This window comes from Pistacia vera, unplaced genomic scaffold, assembly GCF_008641045.1.
Source record: "Pistacia vera cultivar Batoury unplaced genomic scaffold, PisVer_v2 Contig373, whole genome shotgun sequence".
In the NCBI taxonomy this organism is placed as follows: Eukaryota; Viridiplantae; Streptophyta; class Magnoliopsida; order Sapindales; family Anacardiaceae; genus Pistacia; species Pistacia vera.
This window is the reverse complement of record NW_022196194.1, coordinates 612,481-637,961: the sequence shown is the minus strand read 5'-3', so window position 1 is coordinate 637,961 and position 25,481 is coordinate 612,481. Positions and strand designations below refer to the sequence as shown.

The 25,481-nt window shown below is 35.0% G+C and overlaps 4 protein-coding genes across 7 annotated transcripts; 1 reads left to right on the top strand and 3 right to left on the bottom strand.

Moving 5' to 3' along the window:
- The first annotated feature begins 2,007 nt into the window (after nucleotides 1-2,007).
- LOC116140540 lies at nucleotides 2,008-4,087 on the top strand. Its single transcript, XM_031426164.1, has 6 exons — nucleotides 2,008-2,044; nucleotides 2,144-2,257; nucleotides 2,703-2,866; nucleotides 2,959-3,045; nucleotides 3,182-3,340; nucleotides 3,652-4,087. Exons 2-6 carry the CDS (start codon nucleotides 2,158-2,160, stop codon nucleotides 3,778-3,780), a joined length of 639 nt encoding a protein of 212 aa, XP_031282024.1. The 5' UTR covers nucleotides 2,008-2,044; nucleotides 2,144-2,157; the 3' UTR covers nucleotides 3,781-4,087.
- Nucleotides 4,088-4,762: 675 nt separating this feature from the next.
- LOC116140489 (transcription factor IIIA) lies at nucleotides 4,763-7,601 on the bottom strand. Its single transcript, XM_031426115.1, has 6 exons — nucleotides 7,376-7,601; nucleotides 6,651-6,785; nucleotides 5,850-6,138; nucleotides 5,464-5,699; nucleotides 5,133-5,270; nucleotides 4,763-5,030 (listed from the first exon to the last, which is right to left on the bottom strand). The coding sequence occupies exons 1-6, from the start codon at nucleotides 7,502-7,504 to the stop codon at nucleotides 4,887-4,889; spliced, it is 1,071 nt and encodes a 356-aa protein (XP_031281975.1). The 5' UTR covers nucleotides 7,505-7,601; the 3' UTR covers nucleotides 4,763-4,886.
- Nucleotides 7,602-12,457: 4,856 nt separating this feature from the next.
- Nucleotides 12,458-19,638, bottom strand: LOC116140486. Of its 4 annotated transcripts, XM_031426111.1 has the most exons (11): nucleotides 19,090-19,636; nucleotides 18,745-19,002; nucleotides 17,844-18,086; nucleotides 17,446-17,595; nucleotides 15,635-17,061; nucleotides 14,667-14,740; nucleotides 14,468-14,549; nucleotides 14,261-14,386; nucleotides 13,976-14,082; nucleotides 13,478-13,635; nucleotides 12,458-12,912 (listed from the first exon to the last, which is right to left on the bottom strand). In XM_031426111.1, exons 1-11 carry the CDS (start codon nucleotides 19,621-19,623, stop codon nucleotides 12,670-12,672), a joined length of 3,402 nt encoding a protein of 1,133 aa, XP_031281971.1. In that variant the 5' UTR covers nucleotides 19,624-19,636; the 3' UTR covers nucleotides 12,458-12,669. The 4 variants fall into 4 exon arrangements, 2 of the variants coding, with proteins under 2 accessions (XP_031281971.1, XP_031281972.1); XM_031426112.1 differs by lacking the exon at nucleotides 12,458-12,912 and having other exon boundaries at nucleotides 13,494-13,635; nucleotides 13,976-14,072; nucleotides 19,090-19,637; XR_004129636.1 differs by lacking the exon at nucleotides 12,458-12,912 and having other exon boundaries at nucleotides 13,587-13,635; nucleotides 13,976-14,110; nucleotides 19,090-19,637.
- Nucleotides 19,639-22,439: 2,801 nt separating this feature from the next.
- LOC116140495 (surfeit locus protein 1) lies at nucleotides 22,440-25,386 on the bottom strand. The gene is made up of 5 exons (XM_031426121.1): nucleotides 25,075-25,386; nucleotides 24,111-24,349; nucleotides 23,393-23,567; nucleotides 23,027-23,310; nucleotides 22,440-22,911 (listed from the first exon to the last, which is right to left on the bottom strand). The coding sequence occupies exons 1-5, from the start codon at nucleotides 25,336-25,338 to the stop codon at nucleotides 22,842-22,844; spliced, it is 1,032 nt and encodes a 343-aa protein (XP_031281981.1). The 5' UTR covers nucleotides 25,339-25,386; the 3' UTR covers nucleotides 22,440-22,841.
- Between the last annotated feature and the right edge of the window lie 95 nt (nucleotides 25,387-25,481).

The window sequence follows — 25,481 nt, the reverse complement described above, 5'->3', positions numbered from 1 at the left end:
AATAAAATTCCCTTTCACTCCCTCTCTCATTTTCTCTTTATTGTAATGACACGTATTCATCTCATTTTTAAACCATATTTTCAAGGTGGAACGACTTACACACAGTATTTTAAAACTCGGCCCGGCTCGACTGGTTTTATTGGGACTTGGAGGCTTCAATGGGTCGGGTTTAACTTTTTCGATTCACCCCAAAACCCTAAGATTTGGGAGGATGATCGACGAACAATCAACGGCCGAAAGGTTGGGGCTTTTGAAGACTAAGTGGCACTGAATGTAATGGTGGTGACGGCGTTGATTTCCGGTGAGTAAATCGATCGGAAATCAAATAAATATAGCAGCGGCAACAATGGAATTTTGCCAGCGATTGGCGAGGCTAACGGGGGTAGGGTGAGCTGGGTTTTGGTTGAGAGGAATAGGAGAGTGTTTTCTGGATGATGGGGAGGGTTGTCGACGCCGGCGTGGATGAGATCTGGCTTGGAATGCCAACGCCAACGTCGGTGAGATCTGGCTGAAATCGAACCTATTTCGGCCAGATATTGGATAGATTTTAATGGAAATGAGCTCAAGGGACGATTGGGGTTGCATCTGCGGTGCTGCCGCCGCCAATCAGTGGCCGGTCGATTTGTATTTGGGGTGCGTTTGATAAAGTTCAAACATATGGGACTTAAATGTAATTTTTAGGGGCATATTTGAATGAATTTAAAAGTTTTTGTCAACCGATTTGACCAACGGTCAAATCGGTTAAACCAGTCAACCCGGGACCTAGAAACTTTGCCAGGTTTCACCCCAGGTTGGGTTTTAAAACACTGCTTACACATACCCAAAGTTTGATGCAAAGACAAAATATTATCCAAAAAGTTTGGAAATGACAAACACCCACTTTTCGTCATGTTTTATTAGGAATTTCTATCTGCTAAAAGACAAAAATGATAAAAAGACTGAAATACCCATCGATCTCTATTCCCAATGCTTACCAGTAAGGGTACTGTTTATCACCGAACTTTGCAAAAAAATGCTAAATCCTGTAAAAAAAAAATCGATCGATGATGCAAGAGGGTTGTGCAAACGGGCTTAGGATGAGAATGGAATTACTATATTGTCTTTTAGTAGACAGAATCTCTAACAGAATATGACAGAAAGTATTTGTTTGTCATTTTTTAACTTTTTGGATATCAATCTGTCTTTATGCCAAACTTTGGGTAGGTGAAAGTCCTTCGGCCTATTTTCAATATTATATTAAAACTTTGCCATTTTCTTTAGGACCGATTAAAAAAATTAGTTTAATTCTAAAACTCTCGTAAGGAAAGGGGGAGCTATAGTTCAGATACAGGGGGTGTATTTAAAATGAAACTAAATATGAGGGGAGGTCGGTGTAACAAACTATAAAAGTTGTAGTCCAATTAAAATTTTAATAGCTCATGTGCAAATCACGTGCATAACTTCCAAACTGAGATTTAATATCCAGAGAGCTTTAACTGCCCACCATACACTGCTTCCTCATCCAGGTTCTCTTTGCACAAGAACACTTTTTTTTTTTTTTTTTCATTTAATTTTAATTTTAAAGTTCTTTTTATTAATTTTTCCATTTCTTTTCTTCCCAAGAAGAGTGCAGTGCAGCCATGGTCTCTCTTCAAAACTTCAGCGGTTTATGTAAAATTCCAACTAGTTCTTTTCATGGTGTTTCCCTTCCACGTNTTAAACTTTTTGGATATCAATCTGTCTTTATGCCAAACTTTGGGTAGGTGAAAGTCCTTCGACCTATTTTCAATATTATATTAAAACTTTGCCATTTTCTTTAGGACCAATTAAAAAAATTAGTTTAATTCTAAAACTCTCGTAAGGAAAGGGGGAGCTATAGTTCAGATACAGGGGGTGTATTTAAAATGAAACTAAATATGAGGGGAGGTCGGTGTAACAAACTATAAAAGTTGTAGTCCAATTAAAATTTTAATAGCTCATGTGCAAATCACGTGCATAACTTCCAAACTGAGATTTAATATCCAGAGAGCTTTAACTGCCCACCATACACTGCTTCCTCATCCAGGTTCTCTTTGCACAAGAACACTTTTTTTTTTTTTTTTCATTTAATTTTAATTTTAAAGTTCTTTTTATTAATTTTTCCATTTCTTTTCTTCCCAAGAAGAGTGCAGTGCAGCCATGGTCTCTCTTCAAAACTTCAGCGGTTTATGTAAAATTCCAACTAGTTCTTTTCATGGTGTTTCCCTTCCACGTCTTCCACCCTTGCTGCATATGAGAGGTCAGTTTTACATTTCATCTCCAAGTGCAAATTTTTAGAACAACCCACTTCCAATTAAGTTTTTTTTTTTTTTTTTTTCTTTTAATTAAAATTTAATAGGGTATTATGAAAATCCCTATACTTGAGTTTAACTATAGAAATGGAAATGCTGTTCTTGCCCTGTTGATATTTTATCAGGTTTATTTCTATGTTTGGTGTTATTTGTGCTGATGATTTAAAATGTTATTTGTGGTTTCTTTGCACCATGAATCCATTGAAAACTTGTTTAAATATTCTGTGTATACCCACTGTAATGATTCTTACATGATTCATCATCGCAACAGGTTTTGTATTTTTTAGATGACCCTTGATAATGAAAGGTAGAATTTACAGTATCATTGAATTATCTTGTTTAATATGACAATGCTATTTATCTGACATGATTTCTGTTATTCTAATTTATTAGGAAGAGTTGTTTCCCAGAGTTTATATAGAAAAGAAAATTACAATTTCCCAAGAAAACGATTCGGCGACATAATGTCAAACAGAGTGAGGCTTACTATCCCTAGAAGTAGTAGCAATTCATCAGACTCTAACAGCAGCAAAGATGAATCTTCTGGTCAAAACAAGGCATGTATGAGCTAAATATAAGTGAATGCGATGGTTTCAATCTTTGACTTATAATTTTCTGGAATTTCATATCTTTCATTGTGCTACTGCAGACACCTTTTGGGTACTCAAGGAAGGATGTTTTATTGATTGGACTTGGAATTACTGCCATTGGATATGGCTTAAAAAGTGGATTAGAGGTACTTTGTAATTCTTTCATTTCCATGAGTACGTACATTTGATCTGGTGACACATTCAGGAAGGCAAGGAGCATCTTTTATATATCGCGAATTCACGAATGGGAAATTTGCTTTATCTTTCTGGTTTGCTGTGCAGTTTGTTGGAGTAGATTCATTGCAAGCTGGGAATGTTGTTGAGTTGGTAATAGTTTTGGGGCTTACACTTGGTTGGGTTTCAACATATATCTTTAGAGTATCAAACAAGGAAATGACTTATGCTCAACAATTACGCGACTACGAAAACAAAGTCATGGAGGTTTAGTTGATTTAGACCCTCTTTTTAGCTTTAATTTCAATGATATGTGGCACTTCTTGCTTGCTAAAAGTGTTCATGAGTATCGTTTTGAAAAATATTAACTTGCATCAAATTTGATCTTTAGATGTGAAGCAGTTGTATCGGAATCATTTTGACCATGCTTCACTTCTTTGAACATTATATAGAACATTCAAACTCTTTATCTATCGTCATAAATAGAAATTAGAAAGTATTTTTCACCAATGTTCTTCCCTTTTGAACTCATGAAATTAGTGTAAATATTATTCTTATTTATTCCTACTGTCACTCAGATTGTTTCGAGTTCTACCTTGCATCATAAAAGTTTCCCCAACACTGATTTTGGAAAAATTCTGGTTTTGGCAGAAGCGGTTGGAGGGCTTGACAGAAGCAGAGCTGGAAGTATTGCTCGAACAAGTTGAAGAAGAGAAGAGACGTCTAGCAAGTGGTGAGCAAGTTAATTGAAAGGTCATTTTGGGAGTTGAAAGACAAAGAAAGAAAGAAAGAAAGTAGCCAAAAGCAAAAGTCTCTTTTTTATGTGTATATTTTTGCTTCATTTATAGTTTTTATACTGGTCCAGGAACTAGAATCCGACTTTTTAGTTGTATTGGGCGCAAAAAAATAAAAAATGAGAATAAATTTGCAGATGAATCAAGCCACTACTCCAAGTTGAACCATACTGGGCTGGTTTGTAATATTCAATGGACTTTTTTCACTTGACCACTTTCATTCGTTTGATTTATGTATTTGGAATGAATTTTAGACCATTTTCATTCGTCAGATTCATATATAATTGGAATGAATTCAAGAGATAGTATTTGTTTAAGCATATTCTGTGTATTGGGTAATTAAAATGAATACACCATTTACCGAGTTCCCATGATAATTAACTCTCAATCACCATTGTTTTAACACTCGGACCAGACTGGTTGGGCCGGTCCAACTGAGATCTGACAGCCTCTCCAGTCTGGGTTTACTGTATTTTACTATTTACAAAATCTCTAATTTAACCGTCAACGAATGAGGGGCTATCAAGCTTTGAGGTTAGAGAGATTTTCTGATGTGAAAGACGATGATTCAAGTGGTAGATTACTAGGATGAATTTTGGCTGCCAAAATCAACCAAAATAGTCAAAACCCAAACAGATCACAAGGATGTATTTACTAGATTTCAAACCTATAGGATTGATTCATCTTTTTCAGGGGTGTTTTTGCAAGATTTTAAATTATTTGGATCACCGGGAAACCCGAGACCCTATCACCTTACCGGCCTCCTTTTAACAGGTCGAGTTTTAAAACAATGTCAAAAGATCCAAGAAACCATGATCAGATAAATCAACACATTGAAAACAGGAGAGTCGAAGTATGGCATTTACTATATCGAATTTTACTGAACTTTTTGTATTATAAACATAATTGAATTTAGGTGCCCAATACATAAAGATCCATATCTAAACAAATATACGAATACTACCTTACTTTGCATACATCTAGGTTTGTCAAATAGTGGCTAGCTAATAGTTATCTATTCAATCTTCATACACAAGACAGGATCCAGTTGAACCCAAAGCATTCACTCTCTTTCTTGTCAACATTTCTACTGTTGGGAACTTCCTTTTACGGCCACCCCTAGGCCTTGACCTGAATTCCTCATCAGCTGCGACAAAATCACCCTGATTCCGAAGCAATTGGAATACTCAGTAACAAGTTTTTGTCCTTCTATGATAATGAATTACACTTAAAATGATGCCAACAAAATTTCGTGTAAAACTTACTGGGGTATAAACATGGCACGAAGACTTTTCGTGGTTGTCTCTCACATGCTTGTAGGCGAATCTCATGTCACAAAGTCCGCAAGCAAAACGTCTGATTTCATGGTGCACAGCTTTCACATGTTGCTGAAGATTTGATTTCTGTGCAAATAGAATTCCCCATGGGAGAAAAAATCAATAAAATACAAAGCTAACAATTCCTTCCAGAAAAACATAGAATAGAAAGCCAACACTCTATCCCAGACTCGAAATAAATGCTACTCAGCTTTTAGTCAACACAAGTTAAGAAATCATATTTAATCAGAAGGAACAAAAGAAGGTAGTAGCATCTTACAGTGGAGAATGAGTGGTGACAACCCTTGAATGTACATTCAATTCTTTCAGGTGAATCATTCACTTCATGTGTGCGAATGTGGCGCTTGATGTTCTTTCTCAACTGCCTGCTACCACATATCTCACATGTAATATGTTGGTGGCAGGACCGAATATGTGCCTCAAGACATTGCTTGTTTGTAAAGTATTTCATACATCCTGACTCAGAACAAAATGCCTCCGTAGAATCCAACTTAACTGTGGTAGTACAGGCATATATCAAAACTTCAAATCAAAAAACAATAACCAGATTGCAGATTCTAAGAAAAGTAAAACAAACTTTACAACGAAATACATTAAAACAAAGTAAAACTTCCACATAAAGAATTTGATATCAAAATAACTTACCATGTGATTCCTCGTGCTTTCGCAACTTAGATTCGTATTTGAATATTTTTCCACAACCAGCTTCCTGGCAGATATACTGCTTCTGACCTTTAACATCAGGGGATGAAGAATTCTCATCATGAAATTCTTTAACATGTCTCTTCATGTTACTTTGAATGGTGAACTCACGATTACAATTCTCAATTAGACAGGTGAATAATTTGCCTTGGTGCTGAAGCAGGTGGCGAGTCAAGTGATCTTTTCTTCTATAGCTGGCATGGCAATCATCTACTGTACAAATAAATGGCCTCTGCAGTAACATCAAAGGTATGAGAAATGGAAACTTCACAGTCAACAAAATTAAAGTTACTGATTCTCTGTTTCTTCTCAAAATAAATAAATAAACTGAAAATTGAAATACACAGATTCAAACCTCCAAGTTAAAACAACGCGTGTTTGAGGCTTACTTAATGAAGCTTCTCAGGAGGTCTCCCAACCTGATACTAGTCCATTAAGTTCAAATCTACAGCCTCGCACATTTTGGAGTTCTTTGTGGGATCCAATGCTTCACGCTATACATCCATGGTCATATACTCAGAAAGCAATAACTTCTGCAAAATCATTGATCATTATTTTATATGAACAATTAGAACAATTCTCTCTGATAACATTCTCAAAGCTGTATAAATGGTGTTGAATTATAAACGGATTAAATGGCCTTCAAATATATCATACAATGCATTTACAACCATAAACAAATAACTCCATTTATTAACTTGCTAAATAATTGTGACAATAATAGACAAAATTATAGTTAAATACCTCAAGTGAATGACTCTGCATGTGTTGCTTTAGGTAAGCAGGTTTCTTGAAACTAGCACCACATTCTTCACAAGTATTGGATTGTAATCCATCCATTTTCTGATCCCCGTCAAAAATTTCTTCATTGACCATTTCCTAAAAGAATAAAGAACATAAATTAGGAGGAAAAAAGCAGAAAATCAATATTGAATTATTTCAAGCAATTTCAAAAGAGATCTAGAAAGAGAATTCCTTCTCTCATGCCAATAGTTCGATTTTAAATCATTCCCATTAATGATCATTCAACTCATTTTTTTAAAAAGCATCCTTTCTTTTAATGTTATTATACAGTCACTAAATATGACAAGTTAACCAATTGATGTAGGAACCTGAATCTGTCACTAATATAAGCTTTAAAGTCTATGATTCTTGATCTTGCACAACATAATGAGCTTCCAAATGAGAATAGGGTATTATAAGTTACAATATGTTTGTCACAAAATATACTTGAAATCTTATTATTAAAATCATTTGCATTCTCAGTCATTGTAAGGGAGGAGCTGAAACCATAAACCAGACAAGCAAAGTCATGAATTTCAATTTCTACCCCATTAGTAACCATGGTATTTTGCTTTGCTAAACAGAGAAATCCCTAAGAAACCATACTAAAGCAGAGCTTTGGATCAAAATCTGAAGAGTGAATCAAATAAATCAACAGATAAATACAACAAGCAGACTAATTGAACCTGGTGGTGGGTGAGGATGTGAGATGTGATAAGAGACTTCTTCGATCTACAAATGCCACAATAATCACAGTAATAACGCCTTATGTCTCTAAATATTGGCTTTTCTTCTCCTCCTATATCTTCTTCCATTTATTTTTGTAATAAATAGATGAGCAGCCAACAAAAATTTACAACATTATAGCCGCCCTAACAAACTTCTCCAACAACCTGCACAAGGCCCAATGATTATCTGAATTGTAACAAAAAAATACTTTCATACAAGAATATAGTAACTTAATGAAACCAAAACTCTACTCCCAACACCCAAACTTCAAAAACCCAAAGCCTAAAATGTCTAAAACTTGAAATCCAGATTATGAAAACCATACTCTAAAGCATCTATCATTTATTTATAAAATTTTCAATTCTACGTATTTCAAATATTCAATCCTACATCCACATAACACTATATTGCTTTCAAGAGTTAAACTACTCATAATTTTCCAGATCACTGACAATCTACAATATCTTAAATTCAAATCATGCAATCATATTTTACAATCATTATGCTTCAAATTATTCACTGATAGTTCTTACTAAACAATAAAATGACATAAAAATCATAATAACACAGACAGCCAGGCAAACCCTAATTAGAATTCATTAAAGCAAAATTACACACCAAATGATAATCAAAAAGAAAATAAAGCTGTAAAATTAAAGTTCAAGCGCAGATCAAAGAGCGAGAAACCATAAAAAAGAAGAAAAGAAGCTTACTTTGCAAGCTCTGTAAGCAGCCGCGAATCCAAGAGAAGCGCTAGGTTTAGTGCAGTGAGAAAAAGGGGTTGCGGCGCTTAATTTATAGCCACTTGGTTTACGAAGGGTAAAGAGGGGTGAATTGGAATTGGGCCAGCTCCAAAGATTATGGACTGGGGCTAATTTAACGAAAATCTATTAGTACCCGTAAAGTTTCAAAAGTTGACAGATAGGTGACAATTTTTGTATTTTTTAGCCAGCGAGGTAAATGATACTTTTATAATTTATTTATTTATAATTAAATGATACCTCAGGGGGTCTATTTTTAACCCATGTATACCATTATATATTTTACTAAAAAATTAGCGTCTACAACCTCTCCCTCAAGCTTTTTCTCACAACCCTGATGTAGCTTTTCACAATCCAGACGTAACAGTTTGTAATTGGTTAATTACAATTTATCAAATAGGACCCAAATGAAACCCATTATGAGCTGACCAATTGGGAGCTATCACATCAAAGTTATAAGAGAAAGTTTGTAAAAAAAAGGTTGTGAGTATAACATTTTCTTTATAATAAACCCTGAAGGTTTTGAAATTTACATTTTCAATTTCAAGGGTATTATTAACCTTTCTGTTTCTCCTCTTTTTATTTCTTTGTTATTCCCATTTTTTTTTAACCAAAATGTCCGAACTAACTTACGCACACCTCAATTAATCCTTACAAGAGACTAGCGCAACAACCCACCGTCACACCCCTACTTAAATCGTAAATGCACAAGTAGGAAATTGAACTAAGACCGTGCACATAACCACACTATCCTTAGTTCACTTTAACCATCAGGACAATCCAAGAATGGGTCCCACTCCTTTCTTCTTCATGCACTTATTGTAAATTGCAAAACCTTGAGGATTTTACTGTAATTACACCTTTAATCTGACAAAATAGCTAGGTCCAAATTTTCTTCATATAAGAATTGATGGAACAACAAATTATATTTCTTTTAAGAACCTTCCCTCTTCTATCATAAAAGCTTACACAATAGAATTAAAATGAGTAATGCTACAGACACCGAAATTTTTAACCGAACGACGTGGCATCCATTAAGACGCGGCCACGTTGGACAGAAAATACTAATTCCATNAAAATTTAAATAAATAGAAATAGAAATAGAAAATCTGAAATTTTTAAAAAATTGAGTGGGGGCCGTGGTCCCCACTCGTCATTCATTAAATCCGCCCCTGGTGGTGGAAGAGGACAGACAGTGGCGATGGTGGTAGAGGACAGACAGCGGTGGTGGTGGAAGAGGATAAATTGGTGGTAGTGGAAGAGGTTTTGTTAGTTTGAAATGGAATTAGGGTTCAAATTTGACTTAGAGGAGAAAGGAAAGAATTTTGGGGATTTTTTTTTTTAATTTTGGAGGGAAACTGATGTGGTATGTTGGTGACGTGGCAGATGAGATGGCTCTGTCATGTTGGTTGCCATGTCAATTAGTAAGGGTGGTCAGTAAGACTAGTATTATTGTGCGTGAAATGTAGCAAAGGCAAAGTCTTTACCCTTTTTTTTATCATTTGTCTCGTTGGTCCACGCCCATCTTTTAATAGCTTTGGATTTCTTAGGCCCATTTCAATTTTAGACTAAATACTCACCATTTATTACTTTATGTAGGGGTAAAATTAAGCCTAGTTAGTAAATATGGATACGGCAAAAAAAGAGGTATGGGAATTTCACAGGTATAATATGGCAAATGGTGAAAAATACGTTTATAAAAATTCGGCCATAAAATTCAGATACGGGAAAAATATGATACGGGTATATACGGGTTTAATATGGTTCATTGTCAATAATACGTTTTGAAAAATACGGCAATATTAATCTTAGTTTTAACACTTTTATGAATTACCGAGTTAAATAAGCTTATTCTTTATGTTAAATAACCTTAAATAAAGTTAAATAATAATTATTATAAAGAATAACTAATACTTAAATTATAGTCTTCAGACTTAAACACAATATTTAGCCATGATTTTTTATTAATTTAAAACTTGATAAGTTTGATATTAAATGCAATCAATTTTAACTTCTCATTAATCCATTAAATTATATTAAATCAAGAACTAAAATTTTGTCTCACAAATCTATATAAAATATTAGGGTTACAATAGTCTAACTATTATTTTATACCTATAATATATGACTTTAATTGTTTATCATTTATTTATTTATTTTGATTCAATAAAAGTTAAGACTACTGGATTACTAGGTTGAATATCAATTATTCTTTATAATAATTATTATTTAACCTTATTTAAGGTTATTTAACATAAAGAATAAGATTATTTTAATATCATTAATCCAATCTAAAACTCCTTTTCCAATCTCTTCCCTTACAAACGAAGACAATATAATTGTATTTTTATAATAATTATTATTAGGAAACCCCATATATTTTTTGTTGGGTTAATTAGTATTTTATTTCGATTTCATAATCTCATGTTACTAATAAATCATCACTTAATTTAGACCCTACACGTCACAGATTGCTTTGGGATTCTGAATTTGGACAAAATAATTAGATCTTGTCCCATTCCACTCTTCTTCTAACATCTGGCTATTAATTTCCACTGATTTGATTTCTTCTTCCCCCACCAAAACGACGTCGTTTCAATCAGTTTCCTTTTGTCAATCATTCGCGAATAATTCGGCAACCATTTAAAAAGTAAACTAGGAAATTAAGATTAAAAGGGATATACAAAGTTGGAGTTAGTTACCATTGTCACCACCTTTCTAATCCTCAATCAAATTCCCCTTTCAACCATTTGTACTGGGTATCCACCCAAATTCAAAGAAATTGGAATCAAAACAAACTAGTTCCTTGGATGTGAAATCGAAACAGACCAGTTTCAATTCCTAGAAGCCAGGAACCGAAACCTGAAACACAGATTCCGGTTCTGAGTTAATTTCAGTTACCCCCTATTTTTTTAAAAATGACAAATAAACCATCTAAAAATTATAAATATACCTCCAATAATTTACAGAATTATAATTTAGTCCCAGTTTCTACCTAGATGACCAGTTCCTATTAGATTTCTTATAGAGTTTAATGGAAGAGAAAACTGCAGGGGCCTATATAGCAACAAATTTTGTTGTATTGGGCCGTCCAGCCCAATAACTTTTCAGAATTTCTCATTAACACTAGTAGTGAGATAATAATTAGTGCCAATTTTAACCTATAAAATATTTTTTTAAAGTTAAAAAAAAAATTTGTAAAATATTCTTAATTAATTTAGACGATAAATNGTGCTTATTGTAAATTGCAAAACCTTGAGGATTTTACTGTAATCACACCTTTAATCTGAACAAAATAGCTAGGTCCAAATTTTCTTCATATAAGAATTGATGGAACAACAAATTATATTTCTTTTAAGAACCTTCCCTCTTCTATCATAAAAGCTTATAGAATAGAATTAAAATGAGTAATGCTACAGACACCAAATTTGTGCACCAAAATTTTTTACCGAACGATGTGGCATCCACTAAGACGCGGCCACGTTGGACAGAAAATACTGATTTCGTGAATGGATGGTTGTCCATCTTACACGGACGACCATCCATACGTTATGGACGACCGTTCATCACGAATGGACAATCGTCCACGAAATATCAATGGACTCCTGTCCATATAAGATGGACACCTATTGAGAAAAGTTTAAAAACAAATAATGGACGATCGTCCGTTGATGGTCGTCCATACCCAAATTCTAATTTAATAAAAAAATTTCTTCAAAAAATTCTACAATGTGAGTACTTTTAATTTATCTCTCTTGCTTTGCATTTTTTTTTTATAAATGAAAAAAAAATTGTAAATTAAAAAAAAAAAATTATTTGAGTATGGACACCGGTCCATCTCATTTGGATGGCCGTCCATCCTCATTAGATAGACTGGCGTCCATACTTTGTACTTTAAAAATCAATTTTTTTTCCTTTATTTCATCTAAAAGTTTTGTGCTTTAAAAATGAATATTTCATATAAAAATTTTGACTTAGAAAAGCCTTTTATAAATGAAAAATAAATTGTAAATTAAAAAAAAAAATTATTTGAGATGGACAGGCGTCCAATACTTTGTACTTTAAAATTATATGGACAACCGTCCATAGTAAAGGGACGAGAGTCCATTGATATTTTCTGGACTCTCATCCATTCGTGATGAACAATCGTTTATTCACTGAATACCTGTGTTGTATCCTACGTGGCTACGTCTGAGTAAAATGCCACATAGATCGGTGCAAAATTTCGATACTAGCATTTGGTGTCCGTAGCATTTTTGAATTAAAATACAATCAAAACAAAATTTAACTCTCCCTTATATGTTCTATAAATAATACTGTACATTTTGTACAAGAGAAAACCATGATCATCGACCAAAGAATACAAATCAAAGAATATTGAGAAACAAAACCACAGCAAATCAGGCAAAAAACAACCAATTGGAAACTAAAAAGCCCAAGCGAAAAGAATAGAATGAATATGAACTAGCAAAAACGAGAACGAAAAGGCTTCATGACATGCATCTTACGAGCAATGGAGACTGTTTTTTCCCTGCATGCATTGCCTTCAAAAGTGCCACAAAATTTGATAGACTCTCTTGGGAGAACCATTTGAGCTTCCAAATTTGAGAACTCGTGGAAGTCTTTTTCTTGTGAATTGCGGCAACTTCATTGGAGGCGGTGGCTGAGAGGCAAAAATCTGATGCAGCACATTCAACAGCTAAGGTCACACAACTCTCACTTGCTTCAATGACCTGAAAAAAAACCGTATTTCAAATATATCGATGTAAATATCATGCAACATAACAATCCGCGACATTCAGTTCTTTTAGACTTCTGTCAAAGCCAAAACCAAATCACCCAAGCCTATTGCCACGGCAAGCTATAAACTTCAAAATTTTGATCAGTATCAAATGAATCTGCAGCTATAGCATCTCCTAACATGTGTGTACCAAACACAAACCCAAAGCCACTCCTGCATCTCATATTTATCCTTGATGAATTAAACTCCCAAGCCAATTGAACTTCAAACAACTACCTCTAGGATAGTTACAATAGAGCACATTCTCAAGGCCACTCTACAAAGAATCTATAGAAATTCTTTTTCCCATCAGAAAATTAGAAAACAAAGATAATCCTTTTACAACTTATAAAGATAATGTTTCTCCACTTAAGACGGCGTCAAATGTATGCTAAAGACAGAGCCCGCTTTACTTTCAAAATGGTTATCATTATAGTGATATCTTATTTGTTATTGGATCGGAGAATTTATGGTGTATAAAAAAGATACTGATGAATGAGGATAAGAGTTTAAGTTACCATCTCAGACACGGCATCAACAGAGCAACATAGATGAAGTGAGTAATATGGAGGGAAAGAAGCATCCACTGAAAAGGAGCCGAACTGCATAAGGTCCTCCGAGCAGACAAGCATATGCCCTCCAATCAGAAACAGTGATCTCGCAAGCCATAACCCCTCTGTTTAGAAGCATGGGAATTTAAGTATTAGAGAATACAAGAATGCATAGCTTTGAAAGTCAAAAATAAAAAAGTAACTAGCTTCTAAACTGAGTTGCAATTTACGCAAACTTGTATTGCCCTTTTGTACCAAAAAAAAGTAAAAGAAAATAAATTCTTTAACCAGGACTGACCAACCCTATCCCACCCATCACTCAAGCACAACTAATGTCCAAAGGCAAAAAAGAATAATGTTCCCTTTCAGCAGAAAACCAAGACAAAACCAAGTCACACGTGCACAGGATCTTTAGCATATTAGACATACGAAATCATAATCAAGATGAACTTGTGAGAAGTATACCTTCATTAGCACTGCACCAAAAGAGTAACATAGAATATTGGAATATGCTCACTTGTGAACCTCCACATATATGTTTCTCAAACAACTCAACCTGAACCTGCTCCAAACTGCCATTTAAATTTCCAAAACCCCAGTCTATCATAACAAAGAAAAACAAAACAATATATAACTGTCAAGCAGTTATTAAATTCAAATTTAAGTACATGATACCAACATACATGTACACAGAGGAAGAATAAACCCAGTATTGAGTTTCAAATGAGTGTGAGGATAGAGATAGATCACCTTCTTAAGGAGCATTTATCATTTGTTGGAACTAAATCAAGAACTTGCAATGTACTAAGTAGTTGCCTTGATTTTTCAATGCTCCTTGTCACAAACAGGTATGCGGCACCAGTCTCAGTTGAAACCCTAACCGAATCATGTAAGAGGAGACAGTTTTAGAGGAGTGATCAGTTACTTGAATAGCCAAAAGTACCAGAAATGACTAACCTCACAACCTGAAGTCCTAGACCAAATAACACCTCTCTAACATCTTCAATCTTGTGGCAACCCAGTAAACTTAAGGTAGTCGCTGTAAAAGACCATTGATAACTTCAGCATCATGAGGTTCAATAGCAAGCACAAAAACGTCCAAATTGCCAACATTAAGAACAAATCAGATAAATTCAGAAATGACTTCATAATCAACCTGATCCATCAAATGAGACACCAAAGAGCAACACATACAACTTGTTCTTGCTGCTACTTATAATGGCTACTTCTCTGCATAGAAATTGAAAATAAAGATGATAAAGAAAAAAAGAAAAGAAAAGAAAAGAAAAATATATATAGAGAGAGAGAGAATATGCAAAAGATAGCAAATAGCTCAACAAATGAATTTTAATAACTGTCAATACCAAGAATTGTTTTCAATTCTAAGGACCTATTAAATATAACCAATGAAAAAACAGGTGTGGAAAACCTCCAGAAAGAAAATATAGAATGACATGCTCAATCAGTAATAAAAGAACAAATTCAGTAAAAATCTTGAAAGGCACAGGTTTGATATATGGAAAGCAAGCCTCATATCATTGAATCTTAGAACTTCAATAGTCAGCAATTAGGTAACAATATTGCACCTCCCACAGAAATTCCAAATCCATATCCATAAATACAAACAGATGGCAATTCTTAGCAATTAGGTGAAAATATGATCCTATCAGTTGTATATTTAGGCAAAAAGTAGTCTAACTCATTAAAAGATCAAGTTAGAAAAGGAAGAAAATGAACATTTCCTAGGTACTACCTAAATGAAGAAACTTCAGAATGGCATAAGATGGCAACTTCATTTACATTCCAAGTACGCTGCAAATTGAAGACTTTTAACCTAGATGACATAATAGATGAGCTTGAAGAACAGAAACAGGGAAGCAACACAATTTTTTTTCCGAATACTGCAATTAATATACAGGACATTCAAAAAGGCAAAAAAAGTTACATCATATTAAATCAAACATGAAATTTATAAATAAATCTCACACAACAAAATCCTGTAGTATTGATAATCTACATCACCATCACCAAACAGTTTGTAAATTTAGCATGTAAAATGGTGATCATTTTCTTTTCGCACATCAGCTAAAAAAAATCCCCAGCCTAATTAATTACAGTAATTACCTTTCTCTGTACATGGAATCTTGCTCAAGCATACAGCAAAACATATACTGCCTACAAGTTTCATGACTTCTGGAATCAGCAATATTTTTATTAAAGAAGTCTTCAACAAAATCATCTCCCATTAGATATGAGCATTTGGCCACAGAAGATCTTCCAGAATTATCAATTGAAGGGGTTGAAATAGCAATTTCCTGGGTCTGTTTCTGGTAGGTAGCTTTCTGAAGATCACTCCAAGCAAAGATTTGCTTTCCTTGTTCATTTTCGAAACCAGCTCCACTAGTATCCAAATTGCCATTTGATTTTTGTGATTCTTCTACCTCGCCAACCATAGTCTGTTCCTCAAATAGAGAAATAACTCTTTTTCTATGTTTCTTTCTTTTTTTCCTTTCCAACCAATCAGCCTCTTGGTTGACTGAATGAGCAACTTCATCATCATTAGGACCAACAGACGAATTATTGATTACGCCATTTTCTCTCACATGATCAATGTCATTTAAATGTCCACAATCATGACCCTTAAACAGGTTAGATGAAGAATGCCCTTTATCAGTCCTATACACATCTTCATGGTTAAGAGACTGATCAACTTCAGGCATTGATGGCCCGTCTATGCAGGAATCATCATCACTGCAGCTAGTATTACTATCAGATGAAGCCAAGGAATAGGAATCTGCAGATAGTTGCAAAATTTCCTCAACCAAATTGTGCCGACGATGCAGAATATCCACTTGGTAATGTGGTGGAGATCCAGGACAAGCAGATGAGGAATGAGCATCTGTGATGTCATCTATTGAAGTCAATGGAGACCCACTAACATTTTCCACCATCCTATGACCTTGAATAGTAAATATATCAGGATAGGAGCTTTTAGATTGCTTGGAAACAGTGCCAACCCCTTCATGTAGAGAAGGTTTGTGATGCTCCTGTCTCAAGTCCATTCTCCCCATCCCTGTTAAAGAAACCTCACCAGTTATCCCAAGGGAACCAATATGGTCAAAATATTGATGAGTGTGCAAACCCATGGGCATATCTACAAAGGAATTATCAGATTCTAAAACGTTCGTACTACTCGCGTCTCCAGAAGCATGAACAGAGTCTGAGACATATTTTGAACTTTCAGCAAAATGCCTCTGGCTCTTCTTATTCTTCAAATGATCTTCTTTCCTTGAATTCAAAGTACTTGCATCCAGTAAATTTCCAGAAGAATGATCCATCCATTCTTTCAATTCGCGTAACCATAGAACAGAACGCTCTTTCTTCATATGCTCCACTTTATTCATCAAATCAACTATTTCGATTTCATCATCAGACATGGGAGTCTCCTCTTTGTTTTGAATCTCATTATCACATGAAATAGACCCTTGGTCAGAACCAACATATGTGCTCTCTTCTTCACTTTCAATAGCAGCAAGACGAGAGACCTTTTTCTGCAAAAGTACAATCAGATTTCATAACTATCTATATGAACACTAATAGCTAAGAAACTGATATATGTAAGGATATATGCATATAATAGTTAGGAATGCTTAATTCCCAAAAAAAAAAAATCACTAAACTTTGAGGCTATTTCACTTAGCATACACTTAAAGGATCTAACAAGTGCTCCGCAAACCCAGCATCAGACCCCAAGGCCAGGTGCAGGGGCTGCATCCATACGTATAAACACATTTAAAAGAGCTTGTCTATATCTACTTTTTCCTTATATATAATATTCATAGTCTAGCAAATTGCAAAATATGTATATACACATATATAAAGAGCATTCTGACATAAAAAGCTAATATGGAAAAGTCCCTATTAAAATAACGCACCCTTTTTCTGTTGTCATTCCCTTCACCATCAGCATCACCTTTTGCAGGAGAATAGAATCCAAAGGCCGCAGGTCGCTTCAGCCTGCTTGCAATTATAATTTGCCTCTTCCAAAATTCTCTTGTGCTGATTTCCTTGTCATCTAATTTCAACTAGTTCGGCACACAACAGAAAGGGAAAGTAATGTAAGTCTAGCCAGACTATAAAGCTCGGTATTTAATTATGCAGTTCAGACTTCAAATATTATACTTTGATGACTCAATTCTTCAAACAAAACCCCCAAAAAGAAATTCTTTAATAAGCCCCCAAACACTACAAGAGGCTGCAAATGTTATCACTGCAAAAGTAAGAACAGAACAATGTAGAGACCTGGGAAAAGTAAATATAAACAAATCCTTACTTTCTCTGGATAGGTGAAATAACTGTACACTTGTGCTCGATACCATCGAGAACAACATAATGGATTTCCCTCCAACCACAATCTCTGTAAAGATGAAAGGCCTGTAAGAAACTCTAGCTCCGTAAAATTGGAAATAACATTGTAGGAAACATCAAGGTCTTCAAGTGACTTCAAATTCTCAATCCCATGCAATGAAGTAAGAGCATTGTTCCTCAAAACAAGTTTAACAATATGGCAGGAGACCTGCATAATCCAACAATACACAAATATCAGTCCGTAGCAAATACCCAAATAGCAAATTACAGCATACACCAAATAGCGGTGAATCACAAAACAAGGTCCACATATAATCAAGTCAAGTGATTTGCCTACAAAAATATAACTATGTTTATCGCTACAAATGACAGCAGTTCATTGTAGCAGCCACTTATCCAACATCAAATCTGACAGATTACAAAGCATCCTCGATAATTCACCCAAACTGCATTCAGTAGAGCAACAATACTTAAGTATAAACTACAAATTAAGCAATATGCATTTTGCATTATTCCTCTAAACAAGCTTAATAATATGGCAGGAGACCTGCATAATCCAACAACACACAAATATCGGTCCATAAACAATACCCAAATAACAAATTACAGCATACAACAAATACCGGCAAATCATAAAACAAGCCCTACATATAATCAAGTCTAGTGATTTGCCTACAAAAAATATAATTATGTTTATCCCTACAAATGATAGCATTTCATTCCAGCAGCCGCTTATTCAACACCAAATCTGACCAATTTTGAATCAAACTTTATAATCCAACCAAACTGAATTCAGTTGAGCAACAATACTTAAGTTTAAACTGCAAATTAAGGCAATATTCAATAATTTTGAATGCGATTTGAACCTCACTGAAGCCTGTAATTGATCTGAGGTGATTGAAACCGAGATCGAGGTGCTTGAGTTTGGTACATTTACGAAGATTATCAATCTTGGCAAACTTGTTTCGACTCAAATCAAGAGTTTCAACGGCCGGCAGAAGTTGCAGCGACTCGTCCATCAAAATCAAACGGTTACACGCACACGAAACAAAACCTAATCGATTCCACTGCGGCGACTCCTTTATCTCCGCTATTCTACTCGCAAACACATGCCGCAATGCATTCTAAAAATAACAAAATTAAATTAAAATTTTAAATCTCATTAACTCAACTTAGTTAGTTCATTCATTAATTTAAGCAGCTGAACTCACAGTAGAATTGTGACAAATAATCTTCTCGAGAGTATGTCTCAACTCGAGCAAGCCTTTGGCATCGGAAGTGGAGAGGTCACAGCCACGGAGCTCGAGAACCTTCAATCTCCCAAACGGCAGCAGCGAGATGCGCGTAGGATCCCGCGCAGGTGGAGGGAGAATGGATACGACTTTAAGAGACGTCAAAAGCCTCAAAATGCGACGCAATTGCTCGAGGGCGCGGTGGTCACCGAGGTCGGAGACATAAGCGCGGAGGTAATCAACCGGAGCGCCGGCGAGGAGGCGCTCGAGCTCGCGCAGGGCCTCGAGCCGCGACTGGACGTAGTGGAGACCAACGGGGTTGAGTTTCAAGACGATGGATCCTTCGAGCAAGGGGCCGGCCTGGCGGTCGATGAAGCTGACGAGCTTTTCGAGGTAACGGTCACCGGTGACGATCGCCATATGAGAAGGAGAGGGGGCAAAATAAAAAAAGGCATTAAATAAACGGGGGTTTGGGAGGGACAGAGAAAGAGAAAAGAAAGGCAAAGCGCCCATGGTTGAAGTTTGAAGAGTTGTGAAGTTGACGGGGGTGTGATTGTAAATTTTTTGTTATTCGGGCTAATGATTGGGCTCCTTAAGTCAAGTCTTTGGATTTGCCTCTGTTACTTAGTTCGTAACGTTACCTCTTATCTGACTGTAAAATCGTGAGTAAGTAAGGGGGTGTTTGGTTGGGGTTTATATGGGATTACTAGAGTAATGTCATCTTATATTACTTGATTATCATATTTGGTTGTCAAGTAGTATAAGATACCAGTAATCTTCAAATGCCAATAGTGGTTACTATTGGTAATATGGGAGTTAATCTGATTACCTTCATTTTCTTAGGTATTCTGAGATTACCAGGGTTATCATTTTTTGTTACAATTTTATCCCTTATTAATAAAAAATTTGGACAATAATACCCCTATTTTAAAACAAATTTACAGTAATATCCTATTTCAATTTTACCCCTGTTTAATTAAATTTTTGACAATAATGACCTTATATTTAAAATAATTTACAGACCACTACTGCCGTCCAACCATCACCATCGACGAGCCAACCACCATGGGCCGCCACCGAAAAATCACCGGAGTCCCTAAAAAAGAACGAGATTCGGTGGGAGACTCCGGGAGGCTTCGATATGGCCGTTTCCAGCCATATTGATGGCAAAAAACGACCATATCGGGCCAGATCGGGTCGAAAATGGATATTTTAGTGGGAATTGAAAGGGGAAGGGGAAAGGGAATTGTAATGGGAATGGGAATAGAAAAGGGAGTTGGAATGAGAATGCGAACCTAAAATTATCTGATAACATTTCATTTACATGATTTTTTTTCAATAGTGTTTACCCTTATTTGTCTTCGTAATTTGGTGGGTATCGTTGCCACTCATCAGGCCATGAAACCGTGATTCAATCAATAACAAAGTGAGATTACTAGGGCCAGTAATGTTTACTCTTTTTTCTTTGTTATGATCAACGTGTTCGGTCTTTTTTTTTTTTTATGATGAAGATGTTTGGGCCAGTTTACACATACCTCAACTAATCTTTAGAACGTGATTTTAAAACCCACTCGATCCGACCAGTTCAACCGGTTGAATCGAGAACCAGTGATTGAACCAGGTCAATTCAACTAAAAAAACTGAAAATATTAAATAACCCAGTTTGAACATGGTTAGACTAGATTTTTTTGTTATGAACCACCAGTCTAATCCGTTCGACCCAACAGTTGAATCGCATTTTTATTATTTTTTATACGTCAGAACGATGTATCACACTAATATCAGTATGATAATATCACAGTTTGATCATATGGTTAAACCTGTTTAATCGATGAACCCAATGACCTAACTGGGTCACTCCTCATATTGGGTTTTAAAACCTTGCTTTGATCCTATGATTGAACCGGTTCAATCCGTCAATCCGATGACCTGTCGGGTCACTCCTCAAATTGGGTTTTAAAACCTTGCTTTGGGATTTATGGAATATTCTACGAGTTTGAACACAAAAATTAATCAAGGAAGCGACCCTTTCTGCAAGGTGCAAGCGGCCAATCCTTGGGGTTGATATTTATACTTACCCGTCTGTCAAATCATGATTCAGTCAATCTAACGGACTGAGTCTTGATTCAAATAAAAAAAAAAATAATAATAAGGAATAAACGTGGAAGGCCAGGCATCTGACGTGGCAGACATGCAACATGGTGGGACCCATGATATATTTGTTTGTATGTCAGTTGGAGTTCGAGTACTGCCGCCTGATCTCCGTTCGCCGACAATCACGCTCATTTTATCTTCCACGGTTTTCGCTTTCGATATTTACATAGTTATGGTACCGGGAATGGGATTTGGGGGTAACGTTACCCGACACCAGTACAAATAAACAAATTTTTAAAATAAAGGTTAATGACGTTAATCTTCTTTTAAGTATGAACTAACAAAATCTCTACAAAATTTTAAAAAACAATATTCACACCATCAATTTTTAAATATTAAAATAAACAGTAAAATGACAATTAGATAATATTTACAAACTCTTACTAGGATTAAATTTTAATAATTTACTAATAATTCGTTAATAATAACGGTATTCTTGTTATATAAAAAGCTTCCAATGTTTTTTTTAATTATTTTATTATACCTTGGGGTTTATTTTTAACTTTTTAATAATTTTATAAAATGGATATATATTTTTTTCTTTTTTTTTTTAACCGAGATACACCTCGATTAAAAATTTTTAAATGTCTGTCTTTTGTGAAGCTATTATAAAATATGTTTATTTGAAGTTAAAAATTTTACATGTTTTATGATTTCAACATAAAATTGATTAAGACTTAAATTAAATAGAAAAAATATTGATAAAAATAACAAATTTGATTGAAAAGTAGATGAAAAAATCAATTCTTTATGCACTTACAAAATGAAGTTTTAAGTTTGTAGCATTGAAGTAGGAAGCACTTTCCTTAATAATAATAATAATATTCCAAATATGTCACAATTATTTCCTACTCTCTTTTCTCTATCTGAGGAAATTCCTGCTCTTTGTCTAATTCAAGCAATCAAGCTCAAACAAAATTTAGATAATACACTCCAACTTCATCCACAAGCTTAATAAATCAATTCAAGCCACTCTTTAGAGGGGAACATTACATTGTCGCCCTCGATCTATGACACGACGATAATCTCATTCTCTTGGTTTTAGAAACTAACAACGTCTTCATTTGTTCGCTTGAACGTCTAACTTTGGAAATTGCATGGATATTGTTAGTTTCTGAAACCAAAAGGCTGAAATTAAGCTCGGTTTAGAGTTTAGAGTTTAGGGTTTAAGCATAAAGACAACCTCGCCGCTTCAGTTTTAGAAACTAACAACATCCGTCTCCCAATTTTCGAAATATGACATTTAAATTCTTAGCTAATGACAAACTATTGATGAAAACTAAATCAAGATAAAATCATTTCCTTCAAATATGAATCCATCGCCACTGTGTGACCATATCAGCTAGGCTGATTAAGAAACCAGTTGATTACATTTAACAGGAAATATTTTCCAGTTCAGCTATGTTGGCAGTGATGAAAAGCTTAACGATGCTAACATACAAAAAATTTCACTTCGAGAAGGAAAATGCCGAAGGTAAATGTATTCTATAGCTCAAATATTATTGTGAATCTAATTCTTATGCAACATTGAATGTCAAATTAATTGGAAAGGCCAAATATCTTTTAGTAAAGAGTTGCTACCTCCGGGTCTTTTTTGGCGCCAGTCTCTTGTAAGCCATGAATGTAACAGCAGCAGATAGAGAATACCTGCTCAAAAATAATATGAATATATCATATAACATGCTTAATAGCATAAATCTGCGAGCTAAGTTCTTTCAGTACAATTTCAAATTTGAAGATAAAAAAGATATAACAAGCATACCAGGTCAATGTATAATTTAGATGGTCCTGTGGCATCACTGAACTGCGAATCAAGGTATTAACATCCTTTGGAACAGGGTAAGGGTTGCTTGGATTGACGTTTTCATTGATGTCTTCAATGTATATAGTGTTCTCAGGAAGCCCAGAAGCACAAGCAATTGCGGGAACATCAACATAGAACCACTGGCAAGAGCTTGGATCATTTGCTGGTACAAATATGCTAGGCTTCTCACTTCCACGAATTACTCCAACAACTTCTACAGGGGCAGCAGCAGTGACTTGATCCTGTAGATCGCTAGAATAATTAATTTTTCTTCAAACTTGCATATATGAAGACAAAACATATCATACGAGGCTAAGAAATAACCTCAACCGTCGTAGGCTTCTTTGACCAAAACCTCCACCAAGAAATTCTTTCATTTTGTTGTGCGGAGGGAGGTGCTATATTTAAAGGCTGCTTATGGTCTCGTGAATCTTCCAAAGACTTGTCCCTCCAACTACGCGGCACCCATCCTCTATTGACCAGGACAGGAGACTGCACACTAAAAGAACATACTGATTACAATGTCATCTGAAAAGGAACAGAAAATCTATCCTATTTATTAGTCAAAAACACCAAAGCGGACACAAAATTTACCATGAACATAATTGTGATAATGACAAATAAAAATGTTGAGCCCTTTCTCTATGCTATTAGAAGTCTATACTGCTTGTATACTGAAACATGATGCTTGATCAACACTGCGAAGTCTATGACACAATCTATCTCAACAGCACTGACTTGATAAACTTCCTCAAAAACTTCAGTGAATTTAAGTTTTCTTGAATAACTTATAAGAAGATATATATTTCCTTAAAAATAAAGTAGAACCCTTGAGCACTCAAAAGCAGTTGTCTCTAAAGCATTCCTGAGATGAGCGAAATTACTATATAAATATATGAACGAAATCACACATACTTTAAACAAATAAACTGTCAATTAACTTAATGGCTTATAAAGAAAAGCAAGAATGCTAACTTTTTAAAGAAATCAGTTATATAGGGCTAACCGTACAACTAAAGGAATAAAACCAACATATACATACCTCTCAGGGTTGTTGGGGATTGGCATCAGAGGTGTTATAACATAGTAGCCGTTTTCAGTCACTCCGGAAATACTTCTAGAGCGTGGACCGACATACACTGACTTTTCCTCATCAAAAACGCCTTTGCATATCACCCTCCTAAACTCCAGAGAATCCACATTTTCAGTTGAAGGTGATAAGATATTTAACTTCAAAGGTTCAGCTTCCAGCCTCTTCCGTCTATATTCCAACATTTGTATCTGTATGTGTAAAACATTATCCATTACTATTTTCCATTCAACGAAAAAACTCTGCAGTCCCCTGAGGCCATACTTAAAAAACTACACTGCATAAACATGGTAACTGAAAAAAAGTGTTTTACTTAATACATCTCAAAGGTTTACATGAATGAATAAAAATAATTGTCTTTCTTCCCTTTCTCGAAGCAAGGCATATAAGCATCCGAAAGCATTGTAGCAAAACCTCAATTAGAGACAATCTGAGAAAGTAAATGTTGGCTTAAGCTTCCAATTATCTATCTAATACAATTCAATTGAAAATTGCATCCCGAGCATATCTGGATGTCAAAATCAGTCTCAAACCATGACAAAGTCTCATGACACAATGGCGACATGCCACCATGAGCCTCGGATGCTTATGGATGAGCATTTATCTGAACCAACTATGATCATTTTTTTTTCTTTTTGAGCTTTAAATGACATTAGCAAATATATCATACTGACCTAGTGATTTATAAGCCCTCATAACATCTTCATCATTAAAAATTTCAACTTTTTCTTTGTCCATTAAAGTTTGCACAAAATGAAAAAACCCCACCTAGATAAATGCATAAATATTACTTTAAACGTCAAGTTACACAGTTTTAGTACAGTTTAACTAATAATAATAATAATAATAAATAAAAAAAAAAAGATTCAGATTGCAATTATGAAAATAAATAAAGATGAATGAAGAAAAAGCTCACCTTATCTTGCCTTCGAAAAATTTGCCAAGTTCCAAGGCCAAAAGTGATAGCACCAGGCAAAAACAACAACCATTTTGACAAAGTTCTCGACCCTTTCTCTGACTTTCCCCCGGTTGAAGAAGCAAATTCAGAGGCAGAGTTAGAGTTAGAGAAGGCTCGCGGAAGCCCATCCCTAAGCTTATACCTTGAAAGATAAAAGAGGGGATCACGACCTCCAACACTACGACACTTCGTTAGGGTTTTGGAGATGGATGCTGCCGCCATCTTTACTCTGTCATTTGATTTCTGAACTCGAGTCCTATGGGGGGCAAAATGTAATGAAAAGTGATTTTGTTGTACTACTTTGTAAATTATGTTTAAAATAAATTATGCTTTTTTTTTTTTTTTGGCTCATCTTTATGACTTTG

Excerpts from the sequence above, each read along its gene's own strand:
- LOC116140486 (XM_031426111.1), bottom strand. The coding sequence starts at position 19,623 with ATGGGCGCTTTGCCTTTCTTTTCTCTTTCTCTGTCCCTCCCAAACCCC. Across the intron at positions 14,741-15,634 it reads GATTCCATGTACAGAGAAAG|AGAAGTAGCCATTATAAGTA; the intron begins GTAATTACTGTA and ends ATTTCTATGCAG. Across the intron at positions 12,913-13,477 it reads TTGATGCCGTGTCTGAGATG|GTCATTGAAGCAAGTGAGAG; the intron begins GTAACTTAAACT and ends GTTTTTTTTCAG.
- LOC116140540 (XM_031426164.1), top strand. The coding sequence starts at position 2,158 with ATGGTCTCTCTTCAAAACTTCAGCGGTTTATGTAAAATTCCAACTAGT. Across the intron at positions 2,258-2,702 it reads ACCCTTGCTGCATATGAGAG|GAAGAGTTGTTTCCCAGAGT; the intron begins GTCAGTTTTACA and ends CTAATTTATTAG. Across the intron at positions 2,867-2,958 it reads AATCTTCTGGTCAAAACAAG|ACACCTTTTGGGTACTCAAG; the intron begins GCATGTATGAGC and ends GTGCTACTGCAG.
- LOC116140495 (XM_031426121.1), bottom strand. The coding sequence starts at position 25,338 with ATGGCGGCAGCATCCATCTCCAAAACCCTAACGAAGTGTCGTAGTGTT. Across the intron at positions 24,350-25,074 it reads TTTTTCGAAGGCAAGATAAG|ATACAAATGTTGGAATATAG; the intron begins GTGAGCTTTTTC and ends TTACACATACAG. Across the intron at positions 23,311-23,392 it reads AGAAGCCTACGACGGTTGAG|GATCAAGTCACTGCTGCTGC; the intron begins GTTATTTCTTAG and ends AGCGATCTACAG.
- LOC116140489 (XM_031426115.1), bottom strand. The coding sequence starts at position 7,504 with ATGGAAGAAGATATAGGAGGAGAAGAAAAGCCAATATTTAGAGACATA. Across the intron at positions 6,139-6,650 it reads TGCAGAGTCATTCACTTGAG|AGGCCATTTATTTGTACAGT; the intron begins GTATTTAACTAT and ends ATGTTACTGCAG. Across the intron at positions 5,031-5,132 it reads CGTGCCATGTTTATACCCCA|GGTGATTTTGTCGCAGCTGA; the intron begins GTAAGTTTTACA and ends CTTCGGAATCAG.